The sequence below is a fragment of the Lepidochelys kempii genome, chromosome 5 (assembly GCF_965140285.1).
Source record: "Lepidochelys kempii isolate rLepKem1 chromosome 5, rLepKem1.hap1, whole genome shotgun sequence".
Lineage (NCBI taxonomy): Eukaryota > Metazoa > Chordata > Testudines > Cheloniidae > Lepidochelys > Lepidochelys kempii.
In genome coordinates, this window is record NC_136384.1 from 95639700 (window position 1) to 95660214 (window position 20515).

Here is a 20515-nt window from a genome sequence, read left to right on the forward strand (position 1 = left end):
CCTGGCAGCTGTGAACTAAAATGCTTGTCATGCTCCCCATGGAGCATGTTTTGTTTCAGAAACACTGTGTCATGGTTTCTGAAATGAATTTTCAGTTTGTGGAAAATTTCCTGCTAATCAGAAATCTGTAGGTTCAACCAGCTCTAATTATAATACTGCCAGTGTTTGCTAATCCATCCCTTATGAATTCTCCCTCTGCTCTTTGGACTGCCACTGCACATTTTAGCAGAGGCTTTAATTGGGCTGGCCACAGTGATGTCCAGTAATACACATGAGTAGTTCAGATGACTTCTGATGTGCATTACCTTCCATTAAATTTTGTGCGTCGTCATGCTGCCCGTTCACTTCGCTTCAGGCAGGCCGGATCCAAAGCCGTGTGTGTGTATAAAAATATTAAGTAGGGTAGTTAATACTTTTGCTACAACTCTGCTGGGCTGAGAGAGTCTGGTAAGAGAACTTGAAAACGCACTGGTTTTATGGAGAACTTTATTTTGGATTGATGGTTGAGGTGTGAGTGATTTGATTTTTTGTGTGTCCTGATCACGTATATGGTAATGCTTTAAACAATTGAATTTCAAATTCATTTGTCTCCTTGTAGAATCGAATGGAAGAAAGCAAGGCCTTATTTAAAACGATCATCACATACCCATGGTTTCTGAACTCTTCAGTCATTCTGTTCTTAAACAAAAAAGATCTTCTAGAAGAGAAAATCATGTACTCCCATCTAATCAGCTATTTCCCAGAATACACAGGTGAGCTTTTATGCTAGACTATGTTCACAATAGTGACTTAAAATGAAATTTAAACTCTAAACGTGAGTGTTAATCGCCTTACCTTTTCCCGTTATTAGTTCCAATTTCCCTGCCCGCTTTATAAATGAGATTGTGTAATATATTTGAGGTAATTTGGCAACTAATTTTTTTAAAATTCTGCCTGTTAAAATCTAGACCTAGGTCATAGTATATAATAAAACGCAGTTTTGTTGTTTTGAAAACCTAGGCCTCGATCCTGCAACATGTGGGCAGATTGCTGAGCCACAGACAGCCCAATAGCAGCTAGGGCAATCTGTGAGGCTGTATTGTAAATAGCAAGATCAGGGCCAGAGGCTTTTAAAAGCGCTGATTTCATGCAGCCATAGTGTTAGACTTAAGATGCCAGAACACAGGAAACCCACTTTCATTTAGCCTGACCTCTGATAACACACACATTTCTCCTCTTTGAGGTACCTGGGCACAACTGTGGCATATCACCCTGAATATTTATTGCTAGAGCTAGGAGGAGACTGGAGTCTGATTTTAAATATTACAGCTTTTGAATGCAAAGTTGAAAACTGTGCATTTTGATACAGAGGAAGATAATTGGTTTTACCTATAATATAGGTAAACTTAGGGAAATATATATCTCTTGTTCCCTTGTACTACATACTCTAAAAGTTTCTAGTACATTTTCTAGGTGTTTGCTGAATATATTGTGGTATAGTTACTTTATTCTCTACTTTATAGTCATTCTCATACTGTCTAGGCATTTCACAAATAACTGGATAAAACAAAATAGTCTAAAGAAAAACCTTTGGTGCATTTTAACTTAACATTGCTGTTACCTATAAAACTTGCTTTAAAGTGGGTTCAGTTGGATACTGAAATTCAGTATCTATTCAATAATCCCAAAAGAATGACGGACCTACACTGATGATGGATTAAGACTGTGATTTAAATCAGCATTTTAGGTGCAGAACTGTCTGTCATAGTAAAATGCATTAGCTTGCTAATTAAATCCTATTGAATCCTAAATTTAAGTTGAGAAAATTCCTTTGATTAAAATACTTACTTAAAGAAAGTCTACCTCCCTCTTAAAATAAAATCCCAGGATGCAGACTGCCATAGAAACATCTTATAGTATGCAGAGCTATATCAAATATTCAAAAAGAGGGAAAACTAAGAATTCAATAAGCTAATAAATATACCGTGTGTTATGTATCAGTCTGACAATTTAGTCTTATACATTAAACATTGTTGGCACTTCTGTATGATAGCAGCCTAAAACAAACATACATCCTCAAAGTAATTTGTAGGAACACTTTTGAGTGAACGTTGTACTGATGACAGTGTTTTACCATAGAAGTTTATCTGAAAGTTTAATCGTAACCGTACCACTTCTACATATTAACAAGTTTAGCCCCACTAGATATATAGCTTTTTGTTGATATGCTTGCATAATGTTATCTCCCAGTAGTTATCCCATGCTCAAAAATAGTCACTGCAGTAAATTATATATAGCTAAGTATTTATTTGAATGGGCTGGCTGATATTTTGTTTGAACTAAATATTTTATATCCTTTAAAAATATTATCCATTATGCCTCTATAAACAGGACCTAAACAAGATGTGAAAGCTGCCAGAGAATTCATTTTGAAGCTGTACCAGGACCAGAATCCAGACAAAGAGAAAGTAATCTATTCCCACTTCACTTGTGCCACAGACACAGAGAATATCCGCTTTGTCTTTGCTGCTGTCAAAGACACTATCCTACAGCTAAACCTGAGGGAGTTCAACCTGGTGTAAAGAGAGAACCACGGCTTGGATCCACCTATCGTCATCTACCCACCCACCATAGACTAATAAAAACATTAGTGCATTCTAAAAAATTCCACAAAAGACAGATTGACACAGATACAAATAGAGTTGTTCTTTGAAACAATTTACTTACAGAAACAGAGGTTGTTCCTGTACATTTGCTGATCTTGAAATATTTACGGAAGAGAAGTGGATTAATAGAACTTTAAGGGAGAACTTCCAATGTTTACAATTTTTTAAACTATACATTTTAAATATTGTTTTTATATTTCCCTTAATTTAGGCTGTGAGATTTTGTGTGACAACTGTGGTTCAAAGGGTATTTAAGAAATTTTTTTTATAGAACTATATATAAATCCATTGCCATTCATGTTATTTTCTTAGGGTTTTTTATTGCATTTCATAATCATGAAAATTATTGTAGGAAATTTTAACCTCAGATGCCTTAGAAATGATAAAGTGATGCTATTTTAGAATGTTAGATACTGTAATATTTATCATTTAAGTTAGAATGAGCTGTTAGCATTTTAATGAATTTGGGGGCCATATATTGAATTTACTCATTTAGATTTTTATGTTGGAAGTGTCTTTCGTCGGCTGATATGCCAAAGTCTTAACATGTCTTTGATGTCATTTGGCAATAATACACAAGAGCCAAGTGTATAGTTATAAAGCACATAGCTGTCACTTCTATTAAAATGACAGTGTAACACCAGTACCCAGCACTTGCAATTCACTAACAGACCTTTGTGGCTAGAAAGGGCATTCAGTCACTGAGGTTTCTAGGCCCCAGGTAGTTCCTCCAAAAGCCCTTTGCCATAGGAAGAATAAAACTGCCATCCTTGAGGATGCAGTTGCATGTACTGAACTGGCCACTAAATTGCTCATTTCCATTTGTGTATGTGTGTGTATATATATATTAAAAAAAACTGTATTCCTTACCACAGCCCCTGCATTTAGGCTTTACAAGCCGGTGTAGGAAGCATACTTAACACCTTAGTCACACCATATTACTTCCAGAAGATTTTCAGACCACTAGAACATTCTCACCAGTATCCATTTAAGATATATGCACTAATGTCTGATAGTCAGTTTTATCAGGGATGAACAATCTTGCTAGTCACTGAAGTGTACCTTGAAATAGATCCAGCAATACCACTGTTATGTCTAGCAAATACTCCTTAATAAAACATTCATATTGATTTTTTAGGATTAATCCAACCCTCAAAACACCACCTTCCACCAGCCCATGAGAGGATCAGCTGCTCTTTGGGGCTGTGTATTAGCACAGTGACACCCTCATCCTAATTTAGCCTCTTGGATGCTAACATAATATAAATAAGTAATTTCGAGTCAGTGGGGAGAAGCCTACTCTCTGCTCAACTCCAGCTAAGAGTCATAACCAACTTCTCAGTGCATAGTAGAATGCTCCCTGAACAATGCCAGTGCCAATACCCACAAACCTAAGGTGGAACATTATTTCTGGGGAATGCTGCCATAACATGGAAAGCTGTAAAATTTCCATTGGCCAAGGTCTCCCTCTGCAGCAGGTATGATCACCCCATTCCCAAAGGAACGAGTACTATAGGTTTCTTTATAAGTAAGAACTGACACATGGTCATGAGAGGAATACTCATACTATGAAAGGCCAAGAGACCCTAATGAGTGGATCAGAATAGTTTGTTTCTTTAATGTTAGAGCAAAACCCAGTGCAGCATCTCCATGCTCCTTTAAAGACACAAAAGACTTGACTCCATAATCACGTGTTGGAAAAACAAACATTCAGCTGTACACATGCCTCCCTGCCCATGTAGGTGAAGTAATTAATCAGCAGCAAACATGCCTGGGGCTGAATCCATCAAGGACAAGGACAAAAACAACGTTGCTCTTAACAGCCGGTACTCCAGTCATTCATGCACAGCAAGTATGAGTTGGAGTTGTGAATAATTACAGTGGCCGAGACCGCAGACCCTTGGACAGTTCAGCAAATTGACAAACATGACAGTGTAGAAGAGATGACAGATCGAGTAGCTACAAATCATGTATTTTGTTTCAATGGGTTAATCAGTGAAAAAGTCAATGTCTTCCAGGTCACAGGTAGTACTGCCATCTTCAACACTCCTGAAAAAAATGCCAAGGCCTGGCATTGTTAACAGATCCTTGTCAGCTCTGGGCACCAGTGTTCACAGCCTGGCCACTTGGATATTCAGTAACATAACACATGAAATATCTTGCCATGAAGTGTACATACCAATGCCATTTGCTTCCAACTATCACTAACACCATAAGCTAAGTGAATTTTAATGACTACAGCAACCTTTTCTTTGTTAAAACTGCACCCCAGTTGACCACAAAGAGCATGCACATTCATCATCATCAAAGCGTTCAACATAAACCAAATCTCACTAATTCACAACCTTAAGGAGCTGAAAGCAAAAATGTGGAAACCCAATTGTTTGCTGGACCAAAATAAGATCTGCTCTTACTAGGGCATCACATTATTACTGTACCCAAGATTTGAAAGAATCACCACTAACATCCTTCAGCCTGTTTACAGCTTCATCTAGCAATACACGATGGGAGAAAACACATAGAATGCCAAGGCCCTGGAAGCAATCAATCCAAGGGACATCCACCTACAGACTTCTAAGAAAACCTAGTCCAGTTCAAACCTATTGGAACAACTTACCTAGGGATGTAGTAGATACTCCATCACTTAAATTTTTAATTCAAGATTGGATGTCTTTCTAAAAAAGATGCTCTAGCTCAACCAGAAGTTATAAGATAGATGCAGGAATTACAGGGTGAAATTCTACAGCTAGTGTGAACCAGCAAGGAAAGGAATGCAGACTTTATATTTTACTGAGTAGTGCCCCAGCATCACATGCCTGTAACTTGTTCACTTTAAAAGAGGGTACAAAACATTTCGATCGCTGATTTATTTGCAATTAGGATAGCTAGTGGATTAGCCAAAATTCACCCTGAGTATTTTTAGATAGACTCCTACTGGCAAAAACTTCAAATGTGGGCAGTGCCTCCAAAAGAGGAAGTTTGAGAGTTGCAACTTCTCCCTGTCTCCCAAAAATCTGAGTGGAACATGTTTGATACAGATTTTGGATTATTTGCCTAGATTTAATTAGAAAATCCTAAAAAATAATCTTCAGATCTTCACCAGTATATATATAATGCTGTCCCAGGAGCACTAGTATTTTATTTATTTAGCACTTTCATGGCTTCTTGTGTCACCCACATGGTGAGCCTATCACAACCAAACCAGCAGGTCCTGAGAAGGCAGAGTCTTAAGTGTGAAGTTCACAGGCCAGCTACCACCATTAGCTATCCCTAATATCCTTGTGCTCTTTACTGGTTTGTGCCACAAAGCCAGGCCTCTGTCCCAAACTCTGCCTGTGTACCTCTCAGCCCAGCAGTATAAATCAGGCTGCTGGATGACCTCCATGGGTACTTGTACTGACCCCAACAAATCTCAGGCTCTGCATTTTAAAAAAAAACACCAATATTTTAAACACCCACAAGATTGTGCATTAATAGCAACAGATTTTTAAATATGTAACATGCTTAAGTGGAAAGAGGTGTTAGTGAGTTATTAGCTAATTAATTCAAATACTGAAATGCCAACATAACATTAAAAACCAAACTATGAGACTGTCATGTAACCAATACATGGAAAAGGTGGCTTTGAGAGAGGATAAAGGTACATATAAATATATTCATTCTATATGTAAGCATAACCATCTTTTGCAAAAAATGTATCTGTTTTTTAGGACAAATAACTGTCCTATACATGAAAAATGTAATACCAAAAAATGAAACGAAGTGTCAGATAGTAGACTGTCAGAACTAGACTTTGCATTGTGCCTTTGAATCAGTCACAAATATACAACTCTCTTCTTATCAACAAACCTTATTTGCATTTTCACCTACAATTATCACATTGAAAACTGAAGTTTAATTCTGTGTATTTTTTCCAAAAAAGGAAAACCTTAAAAAAAAGAAAAGATTTATCCTTCAATATTGGTGAACTAGGTTACAGAAAACTGCAACATACCTGAGATTATCCTCTGATTTGCCTCTTTCCGTTTTGTCTCCAGAGTCTGTGTACCATAATGGGACAATCAGCTCCTCATCCCAGCCCAGTTCCTAAGTGTCCTCTCCATTAAGTGTTGCAGTTTATCAGCAGGGGAGAGAATGTTGTGCTCCAGCCTGTAGTTTAACAATGGCCAAGTGTCAATCTTGTTGAACAGCATGAAGTGTGCACAACAGCTCTGAATGTGTCATCCAGGTGTTACTAGAACAATCCGGTTTTTAGAAATAATCTGATTTATGGAAGTTTGGGAAACTCAAAGGTATAAGAACTTTTTAGCTCACAGGGCCCTGTTGGGCACAACTTCCAACAACTTGAAGTCATAGGACCTCATGTTCAAACACCAAGTCATGAAGTCATAAAGACCTCATGTTCTCACTAATTTCTGCAACCATGTATGATCTTACAATGTCTCAAAGTGTAACAGCAATTTATTTGCTGCTGTGTTCAATTCTGGAAACACTGCAATCGGAGACAGCAGTAAGGTTTTGTACAACTGTTTCTGACAACACTTTACAACATTCTACTGTGTGACAAGAATACAGGGATCATTGTAACTCAGTGAAGTTGGTGAGAAAAACCACAACATTACTTTTATATATTGCTGTAAGCCTTTTCTTAACACCTTCATATGTGCCTTTTATGTAGTTCTATATAAAAATAACACAACTGAAATAAATAGGTCAAAGTAACACACTGATGGCACATGTCTGAAATAAATTTACATAGGAAAAAGGGGTTACTTACCAGTAAATGAAGTTTACTTACCTGTAAACAGAGGTCTTCAAGATGGTTCTGCATATTTCATGTATGGGTTATTGCACCACCTTGTGGTGCCTTGTGGCACCCCTCCCCTTAGCATCACCAGTGTTCTGAGGGAGAAGCTATACAGAGATGGAATGCCCCCAACTCCTCAGTTCTTTCCACCACAAACCCAGAGACAAGGACTGTGACAGAGAGGGTTAGGCGGGTCAGAAGTGTGAACACAGAGCTATCTCCAAGAACTCTGGTTACAGGCAGGTAACCTTCATTTCTTCAAGTGGCTCTGCATATTCCTACTTACGGGACAGACAGATAAGCAGTGCTAAAAACTAACCTGGAGGCAGGAACAAAGTCCTTGTTGAATAGACTGAAGCACTGCCTTGCTAAACCCAGTGACCCCTCCGGAGGCCAAGTCCAGAGCATAATGCTCAGTGAAGGTGTGCACCAAAGCCCAGGTTGTAGCCCTCCAAATTCCAGCAACTAGCACCTGTTGAAGACAAATGAAGGATGTAGTTGCAGCTCACGTGGTTGACTAGCAAAAGTTCTTGTATCTGCTGCAAATGTGTAACATGCAGCAATACATAGTTTAATACACAAATAGTCTAGGAAGAGACTGTACAACCCATGAGGTTATTAGCATAAGATACGAACAATCTAGACAATTTACAAAAATTCTTAGTTCTATCCAAATAGGGAAGAGCCCTCTGGCAACCAAAGTATAGAACAAATTCCCCACTTATTAGAGTAAAAACAACAAGGAGTCCTTGTGGCATCTTAGAGACTAACACATTTATTTGGGTATAAGCTTTCGTGGGCTAAAACCCACTTCATCAGATGCGTGCACGGCTATCATACTGAAACTTATTAGAGTGTAGTTTAGGGGCAAAAAGAGCAAATTAATTGTCTGGTTAATGTGAAAAATCAGACAATACCATAGCAATTTATTTGCTTAGGTAAAAAACTGGGATCAGGTCTGAGACCTACCTTGTCCTTATGAAAAGAAGTGAAAGGTGGATCAGATATAAGTTCGTTCACTCTCCTGGCCAATGTGATGGCGATAATGAAGACTGTTTTGATAGATAAATGATAGAGTGAACAGGCAGCCAAGTGTTCAAAGGGTGAATTCACCAGCATGACCAAAACCAGATTAAGGTCCCAAGAGCGAATAGGATTTCTAATGGAAGATACACATTTGATAAACATTTCACAAACTTCTTAGCTGAACCATGAATAGTGAGCTATCATCCACAAGTGTATCATACGTGGAGATGGCTGCCAAATGAACTCGATGATTTTTAAATGCATGAAATATTCCAGAACATAAGGAATGTGAGCCGATACAGATGAATCAGAATTTCTCTTCATCCATGCCTGAAATCTGGACCATTCTAAAAGGTAGCAGTTTCTAGTTGACTGCTTTCTAGAGTTAGTTAGCATGTCCTGCATTAATGAAGAACATGACCTCTCAACAGCAAACGAAGTCACAGTCTGATCACTCACACAGCCAAGTGAAGAGACTGTGGGCCCGGATGAAAGATCCTGCCCTCCCCTTGACACAGAAGTTGCACAAAGACTCCGCAGGAGAGTTGCAGGAGATTGGTAAACCACTGTTGATATGGCCAAACTGGAGTGATAAGAATCACTCCTGTCCTATCTTCCTCACTACTTTCTGAATCAAGGGAAAGGGATGAAAGGTGTACATCAGGCCCTTCCGCCAGTGCAGAAGACAGGCATCCGATAGGGATTGACTGTCCCTGACCACTCTGGAACAGAAAAGGCAACACTTTTTGTTGATCTTCTTTGAACAGGCCCACATCTCATTGACTGCAGCTGGAGAACATATATGGTCTGAACCAATTGATCCTTTAGGGAACCATTCGTGCATCTGGGAGCTGTCTCTACTCAGATGATCAGCAACTATGTTGTTTTCCCCTGCTAGATGCACGGCCATAGGATAAGTTATGACAAATATACCAGTTCCATAGACTTACTGCCTCTGCACACAGGACCGTAGAGTATGCCCCATCTCCCGCACACTGATGTAATACATTGCCGATGTATTGGCCATCACCGCCTGCACAATCCTCCCCCCGCAGAACCACCTAGGAACCAGATGAAGAGCTCTTAATTAAAATACACTGATGTGCAGGGTTCTCTCCTGAGAAGACAAGTGTTCACAAACTGTTAAATTATTCAGATGCCCCCACACCCTCCAATTATTATTTGCGTCTGAAGTCACTGTCAGGGCTGGACCTAGGGGATTGAATTGTATATCCTGAGCACAGTCGTTCTGACTAACCACCAGTCTAGAGAAACTATGATGTTCAACAAGTGAAGATGGTTATGACTTGATCTGTAGACCTGCGACATCCAATGCTGCACATTCTCAGATAAGAAATGGAGTCACACAGGTCCATAGGACCCAAGAGATTTTTATTCTTTGGGTGGCACATCATTGAGTCTTTAACAGTCTTTCATTTTGATAAGTCTCTCCTTTGGGCCGAAAGCGCTCCCCCTCCACTGAATCCAGTATGGAGTCTCTAAAGGGAATCCTTTGTGAAGGGCAAAGGATTAACTTTGGGAGGTTGAGAGAGAGCTCAAGGTCGAAGAGACTGGTTGTGAAGATATGGTTTAGCCGGTTCTCACACACACAGCCTTCAGTAGCCAGGTATCTAAACAGGGGTAAACAAAAATACCCTCATTCCTCAGGTGAGCTGCTACTACAGAGTGACATTTTGTACAAACTCCGGATGCTGTTGAGAGGCCAAATGGGAGCACCATGTACCGAAAGTGGTGACCAGCCACCACGAATCAAAGGTACTTGCTATGATTTCAGTTAACTCAAGTATGAAAATACGCATCCTATAGATCAAGAGTCATGAACAACTCCATGAACAAAAGCAAACGGATTATGGTGGCCAGAGTCAACATATGGAGCCGAAACATCTGAATGAACTTGTTCAAGCCTTTAAGTCTAGTATTGACCAAAACCCACCATCCTGCTTCTGCACCAGAAAATAGTGGGAATAAAAACCCCAGACCCTCAGGTATTCAGGAACCTCCTTGACTGCTTCCATTAGAAGCAATTTTTCCATTTCTGTGGTCAGATTTGCTTCATAAGAGGGGTCATTGAAAGGGGAAGGAAAAAGGGTATTGGTAGGAGGCAATCTTTTGAATTGTATGGCACAGACTCTTTCCACAATCTGTAGAACCCATTGGTCTGATATAGTGCGCTAATCTGTTTCCAAAAAAAAAAAGTCTTGTCTGGCTGATTCTTGACTCTTGATCATTTCGTCAAAACTGGAGTTTGAGGATTCATGATGTGGACACTGGTGAGGAAGTGGGTTGTTTAGGTTTAGACCTTAGCATAAAAGGCCATTTTCTAGATTGATGCTGGGAGGTTGCAACCTGCTGATATTGATGACATCTTGATTCACTGAAGAATACGATGGCAAAGACTGTGGGTCAGACTGCCTTGGATACCAGGAAGCAGGAGCAGAGGGTGATGGCATCCTAGCAGATGGAGCTAGAGCCAGAGAATGAGCCTTTAATCTCATGTCCTTCAGTTTTTCCATCTTTGTGCTAACACGACCTTCCCTTCTCAAAAGGGAGAACCACTAGCTTAAGTGTCCTATAGTGTCTGTAGCTAGAGATGAGGAATGGAGCCATGCATGCCTCTTAATCGTCATGGCAGGCACAAATGCTCTTGTGGCAGTGTCTGAAGCATGACAGGAGGCCTTAAGGGAATGTTTAGCTACACTTTGATCTTCTACTAAGAGGCATCAGCCAATCGTCTTCTGTCATCAGGCAACTCTTGTAAAAATAAAAAGTCCTTTCCCATAAATGGATTGGTAATGGACCATAGGTTCTCTGCCCAGATCTCATCCTGCTGCTGGCAGCAGTCACCACCAATGAGTTAGGCACAGGGTGGGTATAAAAATAAGAAAAACCTTCAGAAGGGATCTGGTAATAATTTGTCTGCCTTATTTGGAGACCAGTTGACAAGATGGAGAAGTGGACCACACTGATTGAGCCGGCTGTAACAACCCATTGAACATGGGTAGAAAGAGGCTACTCTTAGCTGTGGCACCAAAGATTTTGGCTATTGAATAAGGTGGGAAGTCTTTTCCACAGACACCACAGGTAGGTTCAAGGTAGATACCATGTGATATACCATAGAATAGAACTGTGCAGCATCCTCAGAAGGAGAGGAGGCTGAAGACACCCCCACATATTCATCTGGTTCATAATCTGTATCCATCTACTCTTGTTTAAAAAGGAAAGTTACCTCCTCATCCTCCCCTTGTACAATACTTCAGGCATCACTGTCTGTAATGTCAGGAAATCTGGAGGAGTCGAATCCAGGGACCTCTGGGCTGCCTGAACTTTAGTAGATGAGACATGACGTCTCCATCCATGTGGAAGGTAGTTGAAAAATTCCTGAGGTGGGGTTTGGGAACATGCTGACTGCAGGCGCATCAAGGGGTGGTCTGAATTGTGCCACCGGTCTCCGCACTCTTCCTCTATCTCCCTCCTGGTAAAAGTCCAGATCAGAGATAGAGTGCACTGGGGACAATAGTGGATCCAGCACAAGATATGGGGAACCGGCTCTTCATGGAAACTCTGTAAAGCTCCTGGGAGGAGGTGGCATTGGAGGATCAATGAAAGGTCCTTCAATGCCTTCTGGCCTCTTCTTCCTGCCAGGAGACAAAGATGATCTTGGAGCTGGGGAAATAAGCCTCTTCTTAGAACTCTTGCATTTCCTGACACGTGCAACAGTGTCAAGAGGAGAACTTGGGCTGCCACACTGATGAAACTCTCTGAGGACATAATCAGAACTGACACACGAACCAAAAGCAGATCTAAAGATTATATCAGATCCAGACCATATCAGAACCGGTGTTATACACAAGTCCATCTCCCTTGCTATTAAAGCTGAGGATGGAACAGGTTTGCGCTTTGGAGCCATTTCTTGTCAGATTCAGGTAGATCCAACAACTCTGATGCCTGGGAACCAGCACTGCCAACAGTGGCTGCCTTGTCCATATGCCCTGACAAACTGATCTTCCTGGAACTGGAAGTGAAGATCAAAGCCAATGCTGGTCCTGCAACTGCTGGAATTCCATCAGGATTGGAAAGCTGTAAGGTATGAGGTAGGGCATTGGTGAGAGTGTTTGAACTGTCTCTTGACCTCTCTAATGCAATCAGGACAGCACATGGCCTCTGATTTGGCTATATGTAGCTTTGAAGGCTTAACTGAAAGAGGGAGGGATGGGATCCTGGCAGCTGGTGTGGTTTCTTAGAACACTTCAGTCTTTTGCTGCTGGGAGCCACAGGGGCCAAATCTGGCTTTACAGACTCTGGATCAGAGGACTGCTCAGATCAAGAGGGTCTGGCTTTGATGGTTTCCTTCAGGAGGACGAATTGCAGGCAAGTCTCCCTATCCTTGAGGGCTCTGGGAGTAAAGGTCTGGCAGATCAAACATCCAGAAGGTCCTTCTCCCAGGCACTGGAGGCACTGCATGTGGTCATCAGATGCCAAGAAGACAGCTGAGCATGAGGTGCACCTCTTAATCCCCACTTCTTCTGCTTCCTCAATTCTGTCATAACATGGAGCCAAAAGAGAATCACTTACTAACTGCTAACGATAACGATCTAAGAAAGACAAACTCTGGCTCTGAAGAGACTGGAGAGGTTCACATCTGGCCAGGCACGTGGCTGAAAGGAACTGAAGTGGTGAAGGTGCTCTGCTCCTATGTAGCCTCACCCTCAGAACATAGACTCATGAAGGGACCATCATGATCATCTAGTCTGACCTCCTGCACATTGCAGGCCACAGAACCTCACCCACTCACTCCTGAAATAGGCCTCAACCTCTGACTGAGATACTGATGACCTCAAATTATGGTTTAAAGACTTCAAGCTAGAGAGAATTCACCATTTAAACTAGTTTAAACCTAAAAGTGACCCACGCTGCAGAGGAAGGCGAAACCCCCCCAGGGTCTCTGCCCAATCTAACCTGAGGGAAAATTCCTTCCTGATCCCAATATGGTGATTAGTTAGACTCTGAACATGTGGGCAAGACCTGCCAGGCAGACACCTGGGAAAGAATTCTCTGTAGTAACTCAGAATTCTCCCCATCTAGTAATGCTGAAGGGAGGAGCAGAATGTGAGAGTGCTTTGAGACTGATAGATGGTTCTATGGCAAGGCACCATAAGGTGATGCAATATCCCATAAGTGGGAACATACAGAGCCACTCGAAGAGTTGATTCTTTGGGAGTATTGTCTCTGAATATTCCCGACAGTTGGGATGGAAATATTTCAAAGGCAGGCCATGGGTGCTGCCCTGGCTCTAGATGAATAAGCCCCAAGCTCTTCAGGTGTTGGGACTCCAGTTAAGATGTCATAATTGTGTGTGTTTTAGGTACAATGTCATATTGTGCGTCTGTATTAGCATTTAGCCTCTGAAAGGTGAGCAGAGCCTGTTTGGTTGCTTAACTCCACAGCATTTGTGCATTGCTTTCTTTCCTGTTGTGGCCATTTTCTCTGTGCCACTAACTTCTGAAGCAGATACGTCCATAGCAATTACTTTGTTCCTGTGATTTGATAAGTAAACCATCTCCCCTTGTTCATTTCTATGTAATCATGGAGAGCTCTCCTTACATCTTGGAGCTAAGATTCTGTTTGCCAAGATGGCTGGAGAATGGCTTCACTAGGAATCGGTGTGACTAGATGTGAAACCTAGCCCATGGAGCAATTCCTATGCATGATACAATCATCCTTAATAGTTGCAGGTAGTGTTGAATTGGAGATGTTTTGCTGTGATTTACTTCCTGTACTTTGTGGGTGAGGGTGGGAGCGAGTTGAGAAGGTCCTGTCTTGGGCTGACTCATTTGCTAAATATAGGTTTGTTAATCTGATTGTCTGGTTGCAGAAGACTTTTCTGGAGTTTTGTCACATAGCCCTGCAACTATAATAGATTTAGGATCAGGTATATAGTTCCTTTGGATTCGTGATGTTGTCCCAAAATGCTCTTGCCATAAATCACACCAGATCAATGCAAGAGCTTTGAATTATGCCACCAAGTAAATTTAAAGTAAAAATCACTCTTAGTGGAAAAAGTCAGTTGCCTGTAGGATGTCACACCATGACTTGTTGCTCTGGCAAAGTATGAAGTTAATGATGCCGGCATTGCCTGCTGTACCTCTTTTGTCAATATATGCAATCTTGTGGAAAGACGTCCTTCTCCAAGAGGAAAACCAGATCTTTTACCAATAAAGCTACTACTGTTGTTAGCTTTCAGTTTACACAACCAAGAGACTTTTGGATAATTGAACATAGAAAATTTCATTTTTATTTATTTAAAACCGTGATGCTCTTGTAGAAAAAGTGTAAGAGAAACCTGGTTTCTAAATTTGTTTTGGTGGGAAAATATTTTCCCCTTAGTTCTCTAACCTTCTTCCATTTTGTCTTTATGAATATCAGGGTAACCACTGGTTTTCAAGTTATAGTATCAAAAGTATTCAGGTGGAGAAAACCTCTGAGTATTTGACTGTGGTTGGCCATGGTCAGAATGAGAAAGCTCACCCTCATCACAAGAAGAACTACTGGCAGAGAAGTAATAACATTTATTTTTTTGGGATGCAAGGGGTGCGCTGTAAGTTGGCTTAGCCTATTTACTTTTTTGTGAGTTTCTCAACAGCAATTACCAGCTGGTCTGACGAAAGGGGTCTTGAACGCTAAACACATCATAGTTTTTCCCCTTTATTTTCAAAAAGGAAGTAGCAGACTGTTCTCACTCTGAGCTGGAGACATCTCTCACAGGGACAGGCAGTGGGGCAATTGTTCCCAGTTGTGTGAAATGTCCACGAAATAGTCCTGAGAGTCTAAAACAGAGTTGGTCTAAAACCAGAAAAAGTTGTCACAAAAATGTCGGCCTGTTTTTCCATCAAAACAATTCAGAATCTGAAATATTTTGAGCAATTGTGGTCCATAAAACACTAACAACCTGCTTTCTCAAGTCATTTGGAATTTTGCAGACAAAAAAAAATGGTTTCTCACTTATGACCCTGTAATCCAGTGGTGGAACAGCCGCCTTGGAAATAGAAGCCTTTTATGCCTGCGTCTGAGCATAAACAGCACCATGCATTCCCTTCATTCAGGTTGTACCCTGCAAACATGTTCCTAATGTGGGAAAGCAATGAAGAAAAAGTTTAAAACTCTGATTTTTGTCATATTAATGTTTAAAAAACAAAATCCTGAAGAAGGGATCACTTGTTTCTGTCATGTAGGCCCTTCTGCCAGGAGGTGAGGCTCAGAGTCTGCCTAAACAAGGACTGCAGGACTGTTTTATGAAAGCTTGCATCTGCCCTGGAAAATAGAATCATAGAATATCAGGGTTGGAAGGGACCTCAGGAGGTCATCTAGTCCAACCCCCTGCTCAAAAGGAGGACCAATCCCCAATTAAATCATCCCAGCCAGGGCTTTGTCAAGCCTGACCTTAAAAACTTCTAAGGAAGGAGATTCCACCACCTCCCTAGGCAACGCATTCCAGTGTTTCACCACCTTCCTAGTGAAAAAGTTTTTCCTAATATCCCACCTAAACCTCCCCCACTGCAACTTGAGACCATTACTCCTTGTCCTGTCCTCTTCCACCACTGAGAATAGTCTGGAACCATCCTCTCTGGAACTACCTCTCAGGTAGTTGAAAGCAGCTATCAAATCCCCCCTCTTTCTTCTCTTCTGCAGACTAAACAATCCCAGTTCCCTCAGCCTCTCCTCATAAGTCAAGGTTATGGCACAACGGTTCGTGAATATATGTATCAACGACCACGTAGCAGCACTGCAAATGTCCAATATGGGAACACCACGAGGAATGCTATGGACTTTGATTGTGCCCTTGTAGAGTGAGCTCACACCCACCGACAGGGCTTAGCCAAAGCTGTTTCATATGTAGTCTTGATGCAGTATGTTACCCATTTAGAGATAGTCTCTGAGAAGAGTGCTTGACCCTTTATACCAAGGGTGGGCAAACTATGGCCTGGGGGTTGCATCCGGCCCTCCAGACATTTTAATCAGCCCTTGAGCTCCTGCTGGGGAGCAGGGTGCAGGGCTTTTCCTGCTCTGACACTCCAGCCGAGGAGCGGGGTCAGTGGCTTGCCCCACGCCGCACGGCTCCTGGAAGCAGTGGCATGTCCCCCCTCTGGCTCTTATGCGTAAGGACAGCCAAGGGGCTTTGCAAGCTGCACCCACCCCAAGCGCCACCCCTGCAGCTCCCATTGGCAGGGATCCCTGACCAATGGGAGCTGCAGGGGCAGTGCCTACAGATGGGGCAGCGTGCAGAGCTGCCTGGCCACGCTTCTGCATAGGAGCCGGAGGGAGGACAGGCTGCTGCTTCTGGGAGCTGCTTGAGGTAAGCGCTGCCCGGAGCCTGCACCCTTGACCCCCACATGCATCCCAACCACCTGCCCCAGCCCTGATCCCCCTCCCACCCTCAAACCCTTTGGTCCCAGTCCAGAGCACCCTCCTGCACCCCCAACCCCTCATCCCCAGCCCCACCCCAGAGCCTGCACCCTGAGCTAGAGCCCTCACCCCACCCCAGCCCCCAATTTCATGAGCATTCATGGCCTGCCATACAATTTCCATACCCAGATGTGGCCCTCAGGCCAAAAAGTTTGCCAACCCCTGCTTTATATGATCTGCATATAACAAGTGAATGAGGCAAAACATGAAAAGGTTCAGTCCTGTCCAGATAAAAGGTCAGACATTGCCTGACATCTAACATGTGGAGATGCTGCTCCTCAGGAGATGAATGAGGCTTAGGAAAGAACAAAGGTAAAACATAACACCTGGTTTAAATGAAACTGAGAAACCACTCTATGACCACATCCATTTTTTTTTGTCTAGTCACTTTTTCTTTAGAGAATTGCATATAAGGAGGCTCTGCCATCAGAGTGTGCAACTATCACACTCTCCTTGAGGATGTTATCACTACCAGAAATGCAGTTTTCTGACACAAAAGTGGAAAGGGACAAGAGGTCAGTGGCTCGAACAGATGTCCCATTAAGGCCTGACAGAGGAACTGGCTCTCAGAGCGGAGGATATAGATGAAGGAGTCCTGTTAAGAATCTTGCTCCCATGGCATTAGAGAAGACAGATCCCCCAGAATGGGGGGATTAAATGCAGATATTTCTGCCAGATACACTTTAAATGAACTAAATGCAAGCCCTAACAACTGAAGGTGCAGCAAGTACTCTAAAATGTCCTGGATAGAGGCCAGCGGTGGTTGGATTCAGTGGACTAATAACCACACTGAAAATAGTTTCCAATTCACTCAATAGGCCAGCCTGAGCGGGTTCCCCCCACTGTTAAGGAAGACTCATGGGATAGCCACCAAACACTACTCTTCCCTCCTTGTTCAACCATGCAGTAGCCACACCATAAGATGCAGGGAGCTGAGCGCAGGATTCAAGGTGTGGCCTTGGTTCTGAATGAGTAAGTTGGGATGGGAGGCTGAATTGACAGCATAAGAAGGTCGGAGAACCAGCACTGTTTTGGCCACACTGGGAAAATGAGAATGAGCTTGGCCCAATCTGCCTTGAGCTTGAGGATGACCTGAGGGATGACTGGCATCAGGGGAAAGGCGTACAGTGGAGACGACTTGCAGCTGAGGTGAAAAGCATGACAGGGAGCCTGAACTAAGCCTTTGAGGGCAGAACAGACATTTCCTGTTGTCCCTTGTAGCAAACAGGTCAATTGTCAGGATGCTCAAAGTTGTGAAGATGACCTGGAGGACATTTGCCTTCAGGGACCACTTGTGATTCAGGAAAAAATATCTGCTGAAATGGTCCACGAGATGATTCCAAACTCTGGGCAAGTGATTGGCTATCAGAGTAATGTTCTCCTTGATGCAGAACTGCCACAGGCTGATCTCCTTTAGACAGAGGAATCTGGTGTCTGCTCCCCCTTGTTTGGTCACGTAGTACACCGTGGTGGTATTGTTGGTAAGTATGTGAGCCACTGAGTCTCTGATACAGTCACAAAATGTGCAACAGACGTTCTAAATGGCCCAAAGCTCCTGCGCATTGATATGGAGCGAGGCCTCCAGCTCTGACCACAGTCCCTGTGCTTTTCCTTGGCGCAGTTGCCAGAGAATGGCTCCTCCATTTCTTTGGAGAGGCGCCAGCTCTGGAATGCGAAGCGGCAGCACTTTTGGAAGCCAAAGGCAATCTTCGACCTGACGAGAGCCCTGGTACCAAAGCAGGCGCTGCTTCAGTGACGGTCTGGAGCCACTTGGGTCTGTTTTGTGAACAATCTGCAGATTGCACAACAGTCTTTCACGTGGGCCTGGCTGAGACAGAGCACGCACTGTCCATGGGAACCACTGTTGAAGATCACTCCCCAACATGAAGGATAATGTTTAAACCATGAGGGCATCACCAAGGAAAACTAAACTAACACTAATCTAACTAAAGGTACTACTAACTATATACAACAACACAAAATTACACTAGAGAAGTTGTTAGGTTAAGACCACACAGAGCCCCAACTCCAGACACAGGGGAGGGGTAAGAAGGAACTGTGGGAGGGTTGGGGTGGTGCCGCCTCAAATAGCCAGAAGAGGGGCTACAGCCATGAGGCATGGGCACCGCTCCTTTATGGGTATGGATAGGCAAATTTCTCCAGCTCCGGTGCCCTGGGTGCGCAGACACGTAAGTGGAATGCGCAGCTACATCTACTCAAAGAAGAAAACCCAGCACTGAGGAGAAGAGAAAGAAGCCTGAAAGCAGCATTTTAAAGAATGGTCCCTGTATTTTCTTCAAAAAAATAGCTTCAAAGATGAATGCTGAGAACACATGAGGTAAAGTAAAAAGAAGGTCTCCCTATTTCCCAAAAAGCATCACAGATGTTTAAAAATGAAAATGGTGAATCGCTGCATTCTGTTTATCCCCCGGAGACAGATTTTTCAGTGGTTTGCTAGATGGGTGAGACATCTGGGATATCTTCTTATAGAACTGAACTGTCCTGGATAATAGGAAAAGTCAAATCTTTAGTAAGAATTAACCAATACAGATTGAGAAATTAGAAAAATGTAATTTATCACTGGAAAATATGTTTAATTATGGACTTACTGGTTGCTTGCTGAAAATACAATACAGCAGACTCACTTTCGCCTCTTTGTGCGATGGTGGTATCATTAAATATAAATCAATAATTAATGAAAAAATAATCATCATTTTCTGGAGCTCAAATGCAAAGCAACAAGAAAGAGGAGAAACATTCCATGCTGTTTAAAAGGAATATACTACTGTTTCCTCTAAACTAACACCATACAAAGAAACAAACATACAGGTTTTAAAGTTAAAATTTTTAATAAATGTATTTATCTATAGCAGGCATAAATATTTCCATTGTGTGATTATATTGTCAGATTGCAAATTATACAAGATTTAGCAATCATATAAAGATATGTGAACACTGTATTTATAAAAATCATCATTTAACATTAGCAGACTAATTTCTTATGAAAACTGCATGTTTACAGTTCAAGCTCAAGAACTTGGATGGACCAGAGTGTAACACTTAATTTACTATTTTCATAGACACATGGGCTAAGAGAGTCCATGTAAGAGAAACAAAGACCAGATAGAACTGCAAAGTACTGCTCAGATGTAGAAATAGAATTTTTTGAACTGCTAACCAGCACTAACTAATATACGTATGTTTTTTATGAAAGGTTACAAAGAAGCATAAACTACTACTGTTATTTTTATAAAAATATTAGAAAACAAGGGAAGGAATTTTAAAAAATTCTTTTTCCAGGACTTATGGCAACTTTTAAATCTTACATCTGATTCCTGATTCATTTAGAGGGAGAGAGACTATGTATCATGCATGCATATTGTATACACTCTGCAGTTTTAATAAAAAATCCAGTTACAAATCTCAACTTTTTATCAAGGAAAACTTAAAACTCAGGGCTGCATGCCACTCTCAGGTGCAAACAACTCTCTTTGAAGATAACTGGAGTGGTGCTTGTATATCCAGACAGATAATTTGGCTTTAGTTGCATATAGCC

The 20515-nt window shown here is 41.9% G+C and overlaps 1 protein-coding gene and 1 long non-coding RNA gene across 10 annotated transcripts in view; one reads left to right on the plus strand and one right to left on the minus strand.

Moving 5' to 3' along the window:
• The window catches only part of LOC140911646 (guanine nucleotide-binding protein subunit alpha-14), a 60366-nt gene extending 56852 nt beyond the window's left edge, over positions 1 to 3514 (plus strand). For all 4 annotated transcript variants that reach the window (XM_073345100.2, XM_073345101.2, XM_078852882.1 and 1 more), the window contains 2 exons: positions 599 to 752; positions 2371 to 3514. In XM_073345100.2, the coding sequence (XP_073201201.1) occupies positions 599 to 752; positions 2371 to 2561 (345 nt within the window). In that variant the 3' untranslated portion in view covers positions 2562 to 3514. The remainder of the gene's footprint in view (positions 1 to 598; positions 753 to 2370) is intronic.
• The window catches only part of LOC140911647 (uncharacterized), a 30104-nt gene extending 22078 nt beyond the window's left edge, over positions 1 to 8026 (minus strand). For 5 of the 6 annotated variants that reach the window (XR_013635838.1, XR_013635835.1, XR_012159066.2 and 2 more), the window contains exon 1: positions 6640 to 8026. This is a non-coding gene — a long non-coding RNA (uncharacterized LOC140911647). The remainder of the gene's footprint in view (positions 1 to 6639) is intronic. The other variant, XR_013635836.1, reaches the window with a different exon arrangement.
• Between the last annotated feature and the right edge of the window lie 12489 nt (positions 8027 to 20515).